We start from the raw sequence: 13,938 nt of genomic DNA, 5'->3' as shown, positions 1-13,938 counted from the left end.
GGTAAGCCCTAAAGGTCATCGACAAGTGTACGTGAAGTTGACAGCAGACCTCGCCCCCCACAAACAGCTCTAGATAGACAGACAGACAGCTCCTAAGTGAATTGCTAAATGCCAGATTCAGTGCTGGACACCTTAAAGGATACCGTTTTTTTTCTATAGCTTTATGCGTCTAGTTCGTCTCTTCGTTTTTATTAACGTTCCTCTGATCATCGTCAAAATCTCCCTTATACCCTCATAATCAGTTTTTCGTTTTCTTTCCTTACATAACCTTAACCAAGCGTAGTATAGAGCTGAGACCATAAAATGTACTTCAAACGCTCCAGTGCTTTCCTTTGCCTTTCGGTTTTTGTTTTTTTTTTTTTTTTTTTTTTTAATTTTTTTTTTTCAACATTTATTTATTTTTGGGACAGAGAGAGACAGAGCATGAACGGGGGAGGGGCAGAGAGAGAGGGAGACACAGAATCGGAAACAGGCTCCAGGCTCTGAGCCATCAGCCCAGAGCCTGACGCGGGGCTCGAACTCACGGGCCGCGAGATCGTGACCTGGCTGAAGTCGGCCGCTTAACCGACTGCGCCACCCAGGCGCCCCTGCCTTTCGGTTTTTGAAAGGACAGTCTCCCACTAACGAAGCTGTGCTCTCAGAAAGTTCTGGTTCGCTTTCCCTACAATCTGCACCAGGAGTTCGCACGTGGGCACTCACTCTTCGCCGGACCGCCTCAGCAAAGGGGCTTCCGCTGTCACCGTACCTGCATACACTCGTTCTTCCCCATGACTCCTGCCAGCTGGAGGTAGCATTTGACTTGCTGTCGAATCTTCTGGAAGCAATCCACAATAGGCACAGTTGGAATAGTGTGAATACGACTTAGTATGTCCAGAGCTACATTGACCAGTCCTTGTTTTCGGGCAATTTTCCCATACTGGATGATTGCAGAAGCAGACGCATGCACCCCGAGCATGGCATTGTTTGAACTTGGATCGTGCTGAGAACTGTTTTCATATGCAGTTACAATCGCTAGAGAGCAAAGAAAAGAGCTATCAGTCTCCGCGAAACATTTCTCAAAGTGTTCCACGATAAGGCTTAAATAAAAAATGAAAAACACACACACATGGCTTATGAAAACGGGAAGCTCTGTGATAAACCCGTTACCTTTCCTTGCATTTTACACAAAGAAAGTATTTTATGCAAGAGTAAGGTGTAAAAAGCGCTGACTAGTGAGCTGAGCATTTACCATCGTGGCTAACTAAATGGCGAAGGTGGTTCTACACAGAAGTCTGGCGGGGTGAGGGGATGAGCCAAAAGGCCCAGGAAAACTGGAGAAGCCTCCACACGGCCACCTTCAAGTGGCTCCTCCTCGGGCACCTTCACAACGAGCGCCACACCCCGGAGCTCCGATCCCCCGGCCTGCACCCCAGCAGCCCCTGTGCCAGCAAAGTGTTAACAGGGTGGGGAAATCTCCCCACCTTTCACTGCCTTCACCTCTACCCTTGCCATACCAACCACCACCTACCCAACCTGCCAGAAAATAGAAAATCTGGTAAAAGAAAAAAAACACGACAAAACCAAGACATGAAACCAGAACAGTGGGGTGTCTGGAAAATTACATGATGAATGCATGCCGGACCAGGTAGGTTTACCCTGGTAATGATGCTGCCTCCACATGAACACGCTGCTCCAGTGGGACAAGTCATCAGACACGATGGGCAGCCGGTTCCTCCAAGTCTTCACCACTGTCTTCATGTCATGTAGGCTATTGTTCCGGCCCAGGTTGGTCGGCTGCAAGCCTGCGTTTATTTGTGCAGCTTCCTGAAGTTCAATGATTTGCTGGGCTGCCTGAATGGGACCGGCAGAAGGGATTCCACGGTAAGCATTAAAGAGCACATGAGGAACATAAACCAGAGCCCTTCAGCAATCCAACGACTGTCAGGCTCTCACGACTCACCGAGGAAGCTCTCCAGCTCGTACAGACACCTCAAGGCCACGCTTCACTTACTCTTCACCCCAAAGTGTGCTCTTGTGCCCCCCCCCCCAACTTTTAAAAGCTCAGCTCTGCAGCTACTGCGATAGGAGAGGGACGACAGTGGTGTGGGCAGCACACCTTGCTAACGGCAGTCCCCCCACACTAGTTCTTTCCCATTCCCTCTGCCACCAACGAAGTGTGGCTCTCCTACTGAGCTCAGACCACAGCAGCCTGGCCCCCTGCCCTCAGGCCCTCCTTCCAGCAACTTAAACCCAGAGCCACACTATGCATCTGAAAACAGGATTCACAGGTGATCCCTTTGGGCTGGCACATACATCTTCAGTCATGTCTCTCGTGGGTCTGTCCAATTCATTACCCTTTACACCCTGATGAGTTGCTGGCTCCAAACTTATGGAAATGCCCTGGCACAATCCCGATCCTATCCAACTCCTACCTGGAAGGTTCTACTCCCTCCCACAGGGATTTCTCCCTTCTCTAAATCCTGTGTTTACTCCCTGTCCTACCACACGGCACTGAATTCTTGTTTTAAGTTTTGCTTCTTATGGCTGTCCTCTCTCTCCAGCTGGATGCTCCTCTGGGGCAGAATTTTTGTTTCAAAAGTGTTACATCCTCGCCAACATGGCACTAGGCTTGGCACCTGCTATCTCGTTGACTGAGCTTAGTGGAAGACACTGCCTGCATGAATCTCTGCTCTCTATCCGCACCTCAAGTTCAGGGCACTGCCTTCAGTGTCCTGAAACTTCCCTCTCACCAAAACCTCACCAGAAACCCAACAGTGGGGTATTTCTTTTACAACAGCTTTACAGACATACAATTAAAATATCACTGAAATCACTCAAGTTTTCAGTTCAGTAGTTCTTAATATATTCTCAGCACCGTAGAACCATCAACAGCACCTAAGTATCGAACATTCTCATCACTCCCCACAGTGGCCCTGGACCCGTTCGGCGGCCTCCCTGCATCCTTCCTCCCCACGAAGGTGACAATCACTGGCCTGCTCTGTCTCCGTGGAGTGTCCTATCCTGGGCACTTCTCGGAAGTGGAGTTAGACGGCATATGGCCTTCTGTGCCTGGCTTCTTCACTCAGGGTATTTCTAAGGCTCACCCACCTGTACCAGGACTCCACTCCTTCATACTGCCCAGACACGCCACTTTTTATCTACTCGTCAGTGGAGGATCACGTGGCTAGTTTCCACATTTTGGCTATTTAATGTACACTATGCTGCTGGGAACATCGGCGTACAAGTATTTGTGTGGTTGTGTTTTAATTTCTCTAGGATTGAAACTGCTGTCATACGGTCATTCTACACTTCACATTCTGAAGAACCGGCAGACTGTTTCCAGGCTATTTTATAATCCCACCAGCAGTATAATGTGGGTTCTAATTCCTCCACATCCTCACCAACATGTTACTGTCTTTTTTTTATCCTAGTAGGTGTGAAATAGTATCTTGCCATGGTTTTGATTTGCGTTTTCCTAATGACTGATGATGCTGAGCAGCTGTTCCCTTGCTTGTAAGATTATCTGTACATCTCCTTTGTAAATGAAATTGGGTTCCTTATCAAATTTGGGCAGTTTTCAGCCCTTATTTCTTCAAATGCCCCATCAGCCCCTTTTCTGGCTTCATTCCTTCTGGAATCCCTACTATGGTAAGTACGTTGGTACACTACTTCTATATTATTTGTAAAATGCACCCACTTAAGTCTCTGCTCAGTTAGCTCTGTGGTCAGCTAGTTAACCAGAGATTTCCCCAAAGACCAGAACCAGTTAAGTCTCTCGGCCTTTGCTGAGGGGCCGTGGGCCTGCCCTGGCATGCATTTGACACTCAACCAGGCGATTTTCAGTCCTGCCTTAGCTGTCACTTCCTGCTTATACAGAGCCTCAAGGGCAGCCAGAGGGGTGGGAAGAAGGGGGTTCTATGGAGAGAAGCAGCACATGTGAGGGGCTGTGGGGAGAGTGGGGAGAGACTGCGTCAGAGCTGAGCAGCTGAACAGGTGGCCTGTGTGGCTGGAACACACTGTCAGCAACAGGGAGATGACCCACAGAGGAAGAGGCTAAGGCACAGGCTAGACTGGCAATCTTAAGGGTCTCTGAGGACACAGGACTTTTTAGGCTACGCAGTGGCATCACACATTGATGGTGGCACAGGGGGCGTGAAAGAAAATGCCTAGAGCAAAATTAAGAATCCTCAAAGTCACTCGTGGGATGTCATCTGTCATTTACAGCCCACAGAAGCTCCCAAAAGAGAAGCCACATTTCATCCCTCAGGATTCAGACTCTGGCCTTCCTTTCGCTGAGGACCAGCTTGAATGAGAGAGGACAGGACAGGTGAGAGGATCTTCCTCTCGGTCATCCAGGTCAGTTTACGGACCTAAGCCTGGCCAGGGGGTGGCCTGCTGTGACGGCCCCCGAGACTGCCCGAGGACACACGTGTACCCACCTGGAGAAGAGGTGTGTGCACGTGCGACACCACGTGCGGTAGCCGCCGCCACTCGCGGATGGCCAAGCTGCTGGCCATCTCCACCAGGCGCTCGATGAAGCTGAGCTGCTGCTCCTCAGGGTGGCAGATAGCCAGGTACCCGCGGTACATGTTGACCTTCCAAGCCATCTCTTTGGGGCAACTTACTTCCACCTGGTGGTGAAAACACAGTGCGTGGATGCAATGGGCAAACTTCCTTTCAGTGTGAAGGGTCAACACGGTAGGCCGATTGTTTGGGAGCCAATTTTACAAGGAGATAAACAGACATTAAGCCATGAATAGATGCTTCTTTTCTTTTCAGCAGTCAGGCATGTAGATTGCATTTCCTAGATACTCTCCTTTTCCCAAAACCAGTGAGCAGCCAAGTCTCTATAGGGTCCTCGCTTTAAGGTCATTAGTGATTCCAAAAAAGAGGGAAACTGATCGCTATTGTGATAGAAAAGATTAACGACCACCACTCGGCTACAAAGTCAGCCAGAGAATTTCCAAAGTATTAAATACACGTTCACCTCCACTCGGATCAATATAATTTTGAATTGTTTCCAGTTCGTAACTGTTAGCCTGAGAAACTAATCTAACTTGTTCCATGTTATAGAAGGAAGCAAAAGTCGATGGTTTAGGTTAGGAATATGAGAAAACACTCATAAATTTCACTGTCACTTAATTTCCCCTAGATTTCTTCTATCTTAGTTATCAGTTCTATTATGAAGCAGACTGAGCCCAGAGCGGTCACATTTCCTCTCGTTGGCTCTGACCCGGCCCCCCCACACATGGCTCAGAGCCACGTAAAGGCTCCACATGCTCCCCTTTCTGCCCTCGAAAGCTCTATTTGCCAACCACCTGCTGAAGAAAGCATTACAACTTGTCTCATTTGATCAGTCTCTTACAGAGCATTTAAAAACACAAATGATAAAAAAATTAAGATCTTTTCAAAATAATCTGTGTGTTAAGAAGAAAGGATCTCTCTGTTGAAGGTATTTTATAGGATTTGATGTGAGACCAACATAACATTCATTCTGAAGCATCTTTAGCAAATAAACACGATACACATTTTAGTGCCCTAATACCATCTAAATCATGTAAGTATCATACTCTGGTTTCTCTTCAGATCGAATAAATCTTTCGCCTTTTACTAAATCACGTAAGCATGATGAGGATGGTGAAGACAGCGCCATCCTGCATTCATAGAACTCTCTGGCTTGTTTTTTCTGACACCTCACTTCTTCAAGCACGTTCACATTCACAGCCTCTCTGGATCTCAATAACCCAATGATGGAAGAAATTCAGGAAGACAGACTTGTCAAAACATGTGCTTCTAATACAATCCTCTAAAATCACACCGACCTCACATTTTCTGGACTTAAACACTATTCAAGAAGATGGGCTTTTGTCAATCACCACACCTATCCTCCATAAACCAAGAACACAGGCATCTCTTCTGTTTCCTATGCCGTTTATTAAACCAAACCAAGAAATAATGGTACTTCTGCAAGCAGCCCTGGAATCACAATGCACAGTAACGAAAACAGAAGTCATTTGATTTTTTTCCTTTAAGTATTAGTAAATGAGTAAATAATTTTGGACTATGAAGACTACTTGAATTTATTGCAGACTCCTAAGAATGCTTATTCACATACTTTGAGCTTTTTCCTAATCAGCATGTGCCTTACAAGTCTTTGGAAAATTATCAAGCGCTTCTGAAAGAAGAAATTCACTGATCAGATTATGGATAGCACGACGCTGCATGTATTTGGCTAAGTGAAACCCTGGGAAGGGAGTAAAAAAGAAACATCAGATCAAGCTATAAATATTCACTCAGTAGAACGTAAATACATTTTGTCAGAAAAAAAAAAAATCTGTATTTTACCCATAACACGAGACTGGTCATCTCTGGGAGTAACAAACTCCCTGCATCAGATGAGCAATTTCCAGATCCCAACCCCAAAGTCAAGCCCTGTTCACGTGGTCTGTGACCATCTCGGTTCCATGACCTTCTACATGTTTGTTAAAGAGTAACATCAAGAACCACAGTAACCACAATACAGGTTAAAATTCTGCACTCATTTGCGAGAAAGCAGCCCCATAATCCCACGTGCTCTTGCCGTCTCCAAATGACAAGAGAAGAGGAAAATCAGTGGTGTGGATGTAACTAAGCCCTACTGGGTAGAAGGGCAGGTGAGGACAGGACGGTAGCACTTCCTTCAGCTCAACCCCAAGCATGAACGTCACAGGGAAAAGGCGGAGAGCCGAGGAGGAGCAGGGAAGGAGGCCGAAGGGGAACAGGAGGGAGGGCCCAAATGACAAATGAGGAGCAAAAAGAACGGCTGCATCCGAGGACTGCCTAACGTGGGGTCCAGATGACAGAGTCGTACCGTGCAATACTGCAGCTTTCGGGGCCTGATCTCCCCCAGTGGAGAGAGAGGGAGCTGCACCTCTGTGCCCACTTTCCCGCTGGGTACTCATTTCTGCTGGATGGAACTTTACCTTAAAAAACGTGGAGCTCAGGGCGCACCTGGGTGGCTCAGCTGGTTAAGCATCCGACTCTCAGGTCATGACCTCACAGTTCCCAGCATCCAGCCCTGTGTCAGGCTCTGCACTGACAGCATGGAGTCTGCTTGAGATTCTCTCTCTCCCTCTCTCTCTGCCCCTTCCCTGCACTTGTGTACCCACTGTCTCTCAAAATAAACTTAAAAAAAGAAGTGGGGCTCAACCAAGTTAATGACTCAAGTTCCGTTACGCTACGCTTTCACTCGTGCGACACAGAACACGCTTTGTAACACCACATCACTCGGCAGACCTTACCGCCAGGCCCGGCCCGGGATGCGCCCTTGCTGCCTGCACTTCCAGCCGTGCTTCTGCACCAAGTCCGCCTCGACGGACTACTACTTAATCTAATGCCTAGATGGAACCGATCCAGGAAAGGGGTTAGAGACGACCAAAAATAATGCCTGCTTCCCAAGTGCTATTTTTCATCTGCCAAAATGCCCAGTTTGTTCTAAGTGAAGAGAACACTCTAGAGACTGAGGGCTTTGTGGAAGGGACCCACGTGGCTGTGGAGAACATAATCTGGGCCCAGCGAGTTATCAGGCAGCAGGAAAGTGGCCTCACCTGCACCAGTGCCTCCTTCATGGCGGTCCAGTTGGACACCCGCCAAGCACACTCGAGGACGAGGTAAGGGTTTATGTGCCCTTTGGACTGGCCATACTCCGTCAAGGCTTCCCATTGGTTCAACTCCTTCGAGCACCTAGAAGACCAGGGATTCAAGAGCACAAGGTCAGTTACCAACACACTCGCAGACAGGGCAGGAGACAAGACATTAAGTCGTTTGTTGCCATTCCACAGAAGAAAACAGAAATTTTCCCCCCAGAGCAAATTTTCCCCCGAGGTGCCCATGGCAGTGAGCCACCCGCTCTCTGAAATAACAGCTCCCCCAAAGACCAAGGGCTGCCCGCCACAACACAGCGGAGAGCTCGGAGAACTGGAAGAAGTTGTTCCTTTCTTCATAATAAGGCCATAGCGAAAGTAGCGAAGTCCCCTTTTAAAAACACACGTGAGGAAATTTCAGAGACTTTTTTTACTGGATCTCTTCACGGACTCCTGAATGCATCAAGCATGCTGGCGTACCGAATCCAGTGGTCCTCCCAAAGCTGGTACTCTGGGAAGATAGCAGGGGACGCGTTACTCCTCTCATGCTCCTTCTTGGCTTTGTCCATTGCCTTCTCGTAAGATTCTTGTGCCTGGAGAAGTTAATCATGCTCTCAATTATTTAGGACAACCTGGATCTCAGGCCTGGGGGTGCCCTAAGCTCTTCTCTAAGATCACTGCCACCAGAGAGGCTCTACGTGCACAGGGAACAGGGATGGCCCCCGTACCTCCCGCCCCCTCACCCATCACAACAGACAGTGTAGAGACCGCCGAGCCCCAGGATGAATCTCTCTGTCCCTCAGTGAGGACAGCAGAGCCCAAAGCTCGTGCCTGTTCTGGAGTTTCTGCGGCTCAGTGTCCTACAGAAGGCTGAGAGCCATATCCTGGGACAGCGGCCCAGGCTACATACAAAGGACAAACACGAGGATTAAGATTTCGACACTGAATGTAGTCTACCTGCCACTTCCAACAGGACCACTGACTGCAGATAAAAAGCATCCACGTTAGCAACTAACGGTAAAGGATCGTGGACTGAGTTTCAAAAATGTTCGTGTCATGTATGTGTGTTTCTCTTCAACTGAGATTTCAATCAGAAGGCCTTTCTACGCAGGGTAAATGTTTCAAATAAACACGTGAACTTATTTAACGTGAACTCTGACTTGACAGTGTTAGAAACCACCTCTCCTCCTCCTTGCGGCTCAGCCGGCTCATTGGACACTGGGTGGTGGCTACCTGCTCAAAGAATCCGTGCTGCTCGTAAGCAATGGCAGTCGCCGTCTCTGAATACTTGCAACGCTTCTGCCACAAACCAGCCCACATATCTTCCTCTTGTAACAGAGAGTACAGTTCAGCCAGGGAGTCCAGGATCTCCTGAAAACAGAGCATGGTTTCTTGAGTGCTCCTGATAAAAACCTTTCCTCTTCCTCCCAATAAGGCAACGTCACTGGGCTGTAACTTAAAATCGCTCGGGAGAGGCTTACTGAAACCGTGAGGCCCCAGGCCAGGAAGACGTGACCCAGAAGACAAGGTGGGCCTCACCTGCTGGGGTGGAGTTATGCTCTCCTGCTCATAAAATTCCGTGGTTTGCTTCGGCTTAATCTGCAGACTCAGACCTTTCTCAAAAGCCTGGTGCTCCAGCATTAACGTGGACCTGAACCAGAGGTTGTGTGTCTTCCCCAAATACTTCAGAACGCAGGGCCTGATGGGAATTGGGGGGACACACTGGGACATGGCCTCGACGAAGCAGTTCAGCGCGCTGGGCTGACAATCCCGCTGCACCTGGTGGCTGCCGCTGCACAGGAACGGGCTGATCTCACCAGCCAGAGCCTACAAGCGAAGCACACGTGAACTGAGGTCTTCGCTCTCTTACACAGCATCTGACAACATTTGGGGAGGATTCACCATTAGTGACTGGGGCGTGGTCGCCTCATCCTTTGAAACTGAGCCAAGATTGTTTTCTTTCACCGAGATTTATCAATGCCGAAAACCGCATCTTCCAAAACAGGATGTAAGACAGACTCACGTGCTGCTGTCTGTCGGACAGGATTTTCCACAATCTGGGAAAAAAGCTGGACCCACGTCTTTTCTGCCAGTGTTGTGGAAATGTGACAGAGCTGGACAAAAGCGCTGAGCAGTGCTCCCGTCTACGGAAAGAACAAAGGTCCATGTAACCACGCAGGGGGTCTCATGTCCACGCTCAAGATACTGCTATCTCTGCTGTCTCATGCTTTATCAGACACTTACCCACTGTCAAATTTTCAAAGATCAAGCATCACAGCAGAGCATAAACACAGATTCTGAGCATGAGGAACCCATGGGTGCTTAGGAATCAGTGACGTGCCTACATATTTTTAACTTCTTTTAAATGTTTATTATTGAGAGAGTGAGCGCGCACACGTGGGGGGAGAAGCAGAGACAAGGAGACAGGATCCAATGCAGGCTCTAGGCTCTGAACTGACAGACAGCTTGATATAGGGGCTCAAACTCATGAACCATGAGATCATGACCTGAGTGGAAGGCAGATGCTTAACCGACTGAGCCACCCAGGCGCCTCTACGTTTTTTGACCCTTAGGGCATTTTCTACCTTTTAAGGGCATTTTCTAACATGGTTCCACCACGTCCAAGAAGTATAAACGCAATGCTGACACAGATGTGTTAACAAGAGGCACAGGGACTCCATCAAAGCTGGAAACATGAAAGAGGAAAAGAGGAGGAGCACATGCATAGAAGGGAAGTTCTTGGCCAAAGAGTACAATTCTGCAGAACAGATCAAGAACTGAAGATCCAGAGTGTCTGCAGCTGACGGCCGGCGAGATGGAAAGAGCCAGGGTCAGGAACTAAAAGCCCGGATGGTGAATCAAATCCACAGATGCCTCTGACTTTGTCCACAGCTTTGCTGGTTTTCAAAGTCTGAATCGGCTGCTGATATTTCCTACAAACAGGCAGGTTTCAAGCCTGCTGGAAGCCCACTGGGCCCATGGGGCACACCTCCCCACAGAGACAGGGCTTCAGGGACACATGCGTCATGACCAGGCTCTCCTTTCTCCAACAGCAAACCGAGGAAGGGAAATCACCCTCATGTCCACATCTACTAAAAATGCAGAAAGCAAAGCTACAAACATTTCAAAGAACATGGGTGAAAACATTTAATAAGTGAAGAATGCTCCGGTTTGGTACTCGGGCTGCCCCGTGAGGCAGAGGGAGATGAAACGACCACGGAGGACCTCGGTGGCTGCCCCCTCCTCCCCGGCCTCGGGGGCCTCCTGCCTCCAAGTCAATCTAGCAGAGACTGGAGCACTGAAGGGCCACACGTGTTCACACACCTGCTGCTCATCTCGAGCCGTGAGTCGGGGATTCCGCAGGTCCCCGGCCTGTACTCATTCACACACTGTCACGGAGAGGCTGTGGTGGCTCTGCCAACGCCAAGGAGGACAGGAGGGGACATTGGCGTCAACACGTTTCTCACAGGGAGGAAGACGGCCAATTCTGGGACAAGACGCCCAGGGCAGAGAAGAGGGCAGGAGTGCCTGGCTCCATGAAGGACCCGACCCATTCACGTGCCTCCTAGTCCCTCTGGACTTAGAAACAAACTGTCTGGAGGCAACGACTGGCCCCTGAGTGGAGGGTGGAGGGGCCTCGGGAAGGAAAATGTCAAGGTCAAATAGACTTATAAATGCAGTGACTTATAACCCCACCTTGCTCTACAAAAAACAGAAATATGAAAAGTAACTTCCATAAACACCTGATAAAATAACATGAACGCCACTCCGACCTCTGAAGCCTCCTGGTGGCTTTCACTGTTCTCCACAGCACTCACCAGCCCACACAGCCACACCGATTTTACCTCTGTTTATTATTTCCCCCAGTAGAACAGGAGCCCCACGGGGCTGGTACTCTTGTCTGTTTCATTCAGTTACACGAACTGCTAAAATGTACTCTGATCTTTCGCAATGAGCTGATCATTAAACTTATGCCAAAGCAACCAATGAGTCAGTATCTACATGGTGACTTATCATGGCGACTGTCAGCCAAGAAAGGCCTTTGGGTTTGGGGGCACTGACCCACCACCCTTCTTTCCAGCAGAAATGACAGGAGGGACAGGGGCCTATTAAGTCTTCAGTTGTGAACAAAAGTGTATCATCTACATGTAAGAATGCTCTGCTTCCGTTCTGTGCACAGGAAGACAAAGTGTTATGTTTATCCACACATAAACACAATGATCACTCAGATGCAAATTAAAGTTTGATTTAACGCACAAAAATACAGAATGGGTTACCAGAGAATTTTAAATGTACAAATTATCTGTGACAAGTAGTTTGTTTCTAGCTTTTTTCACCTAGGTCTTGACTTGAACAGAATCATCGCTGGTTCTTTGTAACACTCTTCAAAAACAACTTGGTGTATTGGCCTTAACCAATTCTTGTAGTCTTTAGCTAAAAATCATCACTTCTATAATTAACCTAAGAGTCTGAGGAAGTCAAAAAGCTTCTAGCTGGCTATATCCCAAAACAGATGCATTTGGGGGCGCCTGGGTGGCTCAGTCGGTTGAGGGTCCGAGTCTTAATTTCGGCTCAGGTCATGAGATCGATGGAACCCCACGTAGGGTTCTGTGCTGACCCAGATTCTTTCTCTCCCTGTCTCTCTGCATCTCCCCAACTTGTGCTTTCTCTCAAAAAAACCCAGAAAACAAAAAACAAAACAAAAGGTGCGTCTGGAGGACCCCTCCCTACAAAGTGAACTTCATTTACCATGTTAACCTATTCTCATTTTCTTTTTATTGCATTTGAAAAATAATTCAGCAGTGTCTCATCTTATATTTTTAGTAAACAATTTCATCCTTTCTTTCAAGGGACAGCAGTGGGAAAATTATTTTCTCCCACAAGATACTCTAATTCCTTCCTCAAATCTTTACACAGAGTATCTACTTTGGTCTCACAGAATTACGATACCATCAACTGAGAAAAGTGAGAAAATACGTCTAATTTGTAGAAGAAAACTTCACACTGCCGTGGGGTAATCCTGCTCTAGGATTCAAAATATTCAGGGGAGAAGACCACCACCATCCCTCGGAAGCCACACAGACCTTCACCTCCCGGAGAGTGTCAAGGAATTTGTCGTGTCTGTTGGTTAACATGTGCAGTTGGTTCCCGATGTCCTTTTCAGAAAGCTCTTTGGTTTTGGGCGTGCTGGTCTGGTCTCCCGGGGCCAGCTCAATGTCAATCTCCACGTCCTGTGAAACAGAACACAAACAGGCAAAAACAAAAAGTCAGACAGTTAGAGAAAAGCCAGTAAACAGCTCTTGCAAACTCCTTGTTACAGTTTTGGCAAGTAAAATTCTAGGCAGTTTCCCAGAATTTTAAAACTATGTAAATCCTTTGAGCTCTAAAATAAACAAAGCAGATGGACTAGATCAGACTTCTCTCTAAATGACGCTATGGAAAGATCACTGTTTTGCTCTTCTATTTGGATTGTGGAAAGCAAAATGAAAAAGTGCAAATTCTAAACAGTAAAAATAACAATGATAAGGAATTACAGCCTATCATTCCTCAAAATGCAGTATAGCTGCCTCGCTCATTCAGATTAAGAATATGGTCAGGGTCACTGCACAGAACCTGTTGGCACGATGTTTTATATGACTCATTCCCAAAAAGGAGTAAACCCTTCTTTCTGTCTGAAGCCTCTGAGAAGTCACAGCCAAAATTCAATCATCAAGCAAGCCTCTGAGTTATCAACCATTTGGTATGTGCCCCTGAAAAAGCACAACAATGACTTCCAAGTTGGCAATTTACTTCATACAGGAGAGTAACAGGAAGGAAAGATCGTATCACTAGATCATCTAGTGTTCAGCGACAGAAGGAGATTTTAAATTCTTATTTGATAATAGAATGAGTAGATATCCCACATACAGGAGTGGCATCAGACTACCCTTTCAGAGCAAAAAGGGTGCCTCCTCTTGCAATCCTGGGTGGCTGCTTCTCAAACCCAGCACTCCGGGGAAAGACTGAGCTTCCAAGAGCAAACAACCTAAAGGAGACCCAAGTTTAAAGGTCTATGCCTGGAGTAGTGGCGGCTACTCCTCATGGAGCACTGAGGGCCATCGGGACAAAGACCTCAGCCTTGCTAGCCAGTTCTGGGCTCCAGGGCTGCCCCCACCAGGACGAGGTGGAGACTTGGGAGGTTCACAGCAGGCTGCTGGTAGAACCTGCTGGAGCCCTGGGAGGCGTCCCTCCCTAGGGTAGTGCTGTTAACACAACATGGCTTCTTCTCACTTGGGAGAGAAAAATCACCGAACAGTAGAATAACCTGTACTAAGCAAGACTAGCTCACAATAAAGTG

At 47.8% G+C, this 13,938-nt stretch overlaps 1 protein-coding gene across 1 annotated transcript in view; it reads right to left on the bottom strand.

The window, feature by feature from the left end:
• LOC122471279 (transformation/transcription domain associated protein) overlaps nt 1-13,938 on the bottom strand; it is a 113,468-nt gene that overhangs the window by 24,597 nt on the left and 74,933 nt on the right. Inside the window, 10 exon segments of the mRNA XM_043559673.1 lie at nt 746-1,011; nt 1,635-1,830; nt 4,419-4,610; nt 7,566-7,701; nt 8,082-8,194; nt 8,835-8,972; nt 9,141-9,428; nt 9,625-9,666; nt 9,668-9,745; nt 12,686-12,832. Of these exon segments, the coding sequence (XP_043415608.1) occupies nt 746-1,011; nt 1,635-1,830; nt 4,419-4,610; nt 7,566-7,701; nt 8,082-8,194; nt 8,835-8,972; nt 9,141-9,428; nt 9,625-9,666; nt 9,668-9,745; nt 12,686-12,832 (1,596 nt within the window).

This window comes from Prionailurus bengalensis, chromosome E3 (assembly GCF_016509475.1).
Source record: "Prionailurus bengalensis isolate Pbe53 chromosome E3, Fcat_Pben_1.1_paternal_pri, whole genome shotgun sequence".
NCBI classification, from domain to species: domain Eukaryota; kingdom Metazoa; phylum Chordata; class Mammalia; order Carnivora; family Felidae; genus Prionailurus; species Prionailurus bengalensis.
The sequence above is the reverse complement of the archived record's forward strand: the minus strand, read 5'-3'. Positions and strand labels throughout refer to the sequence as shown.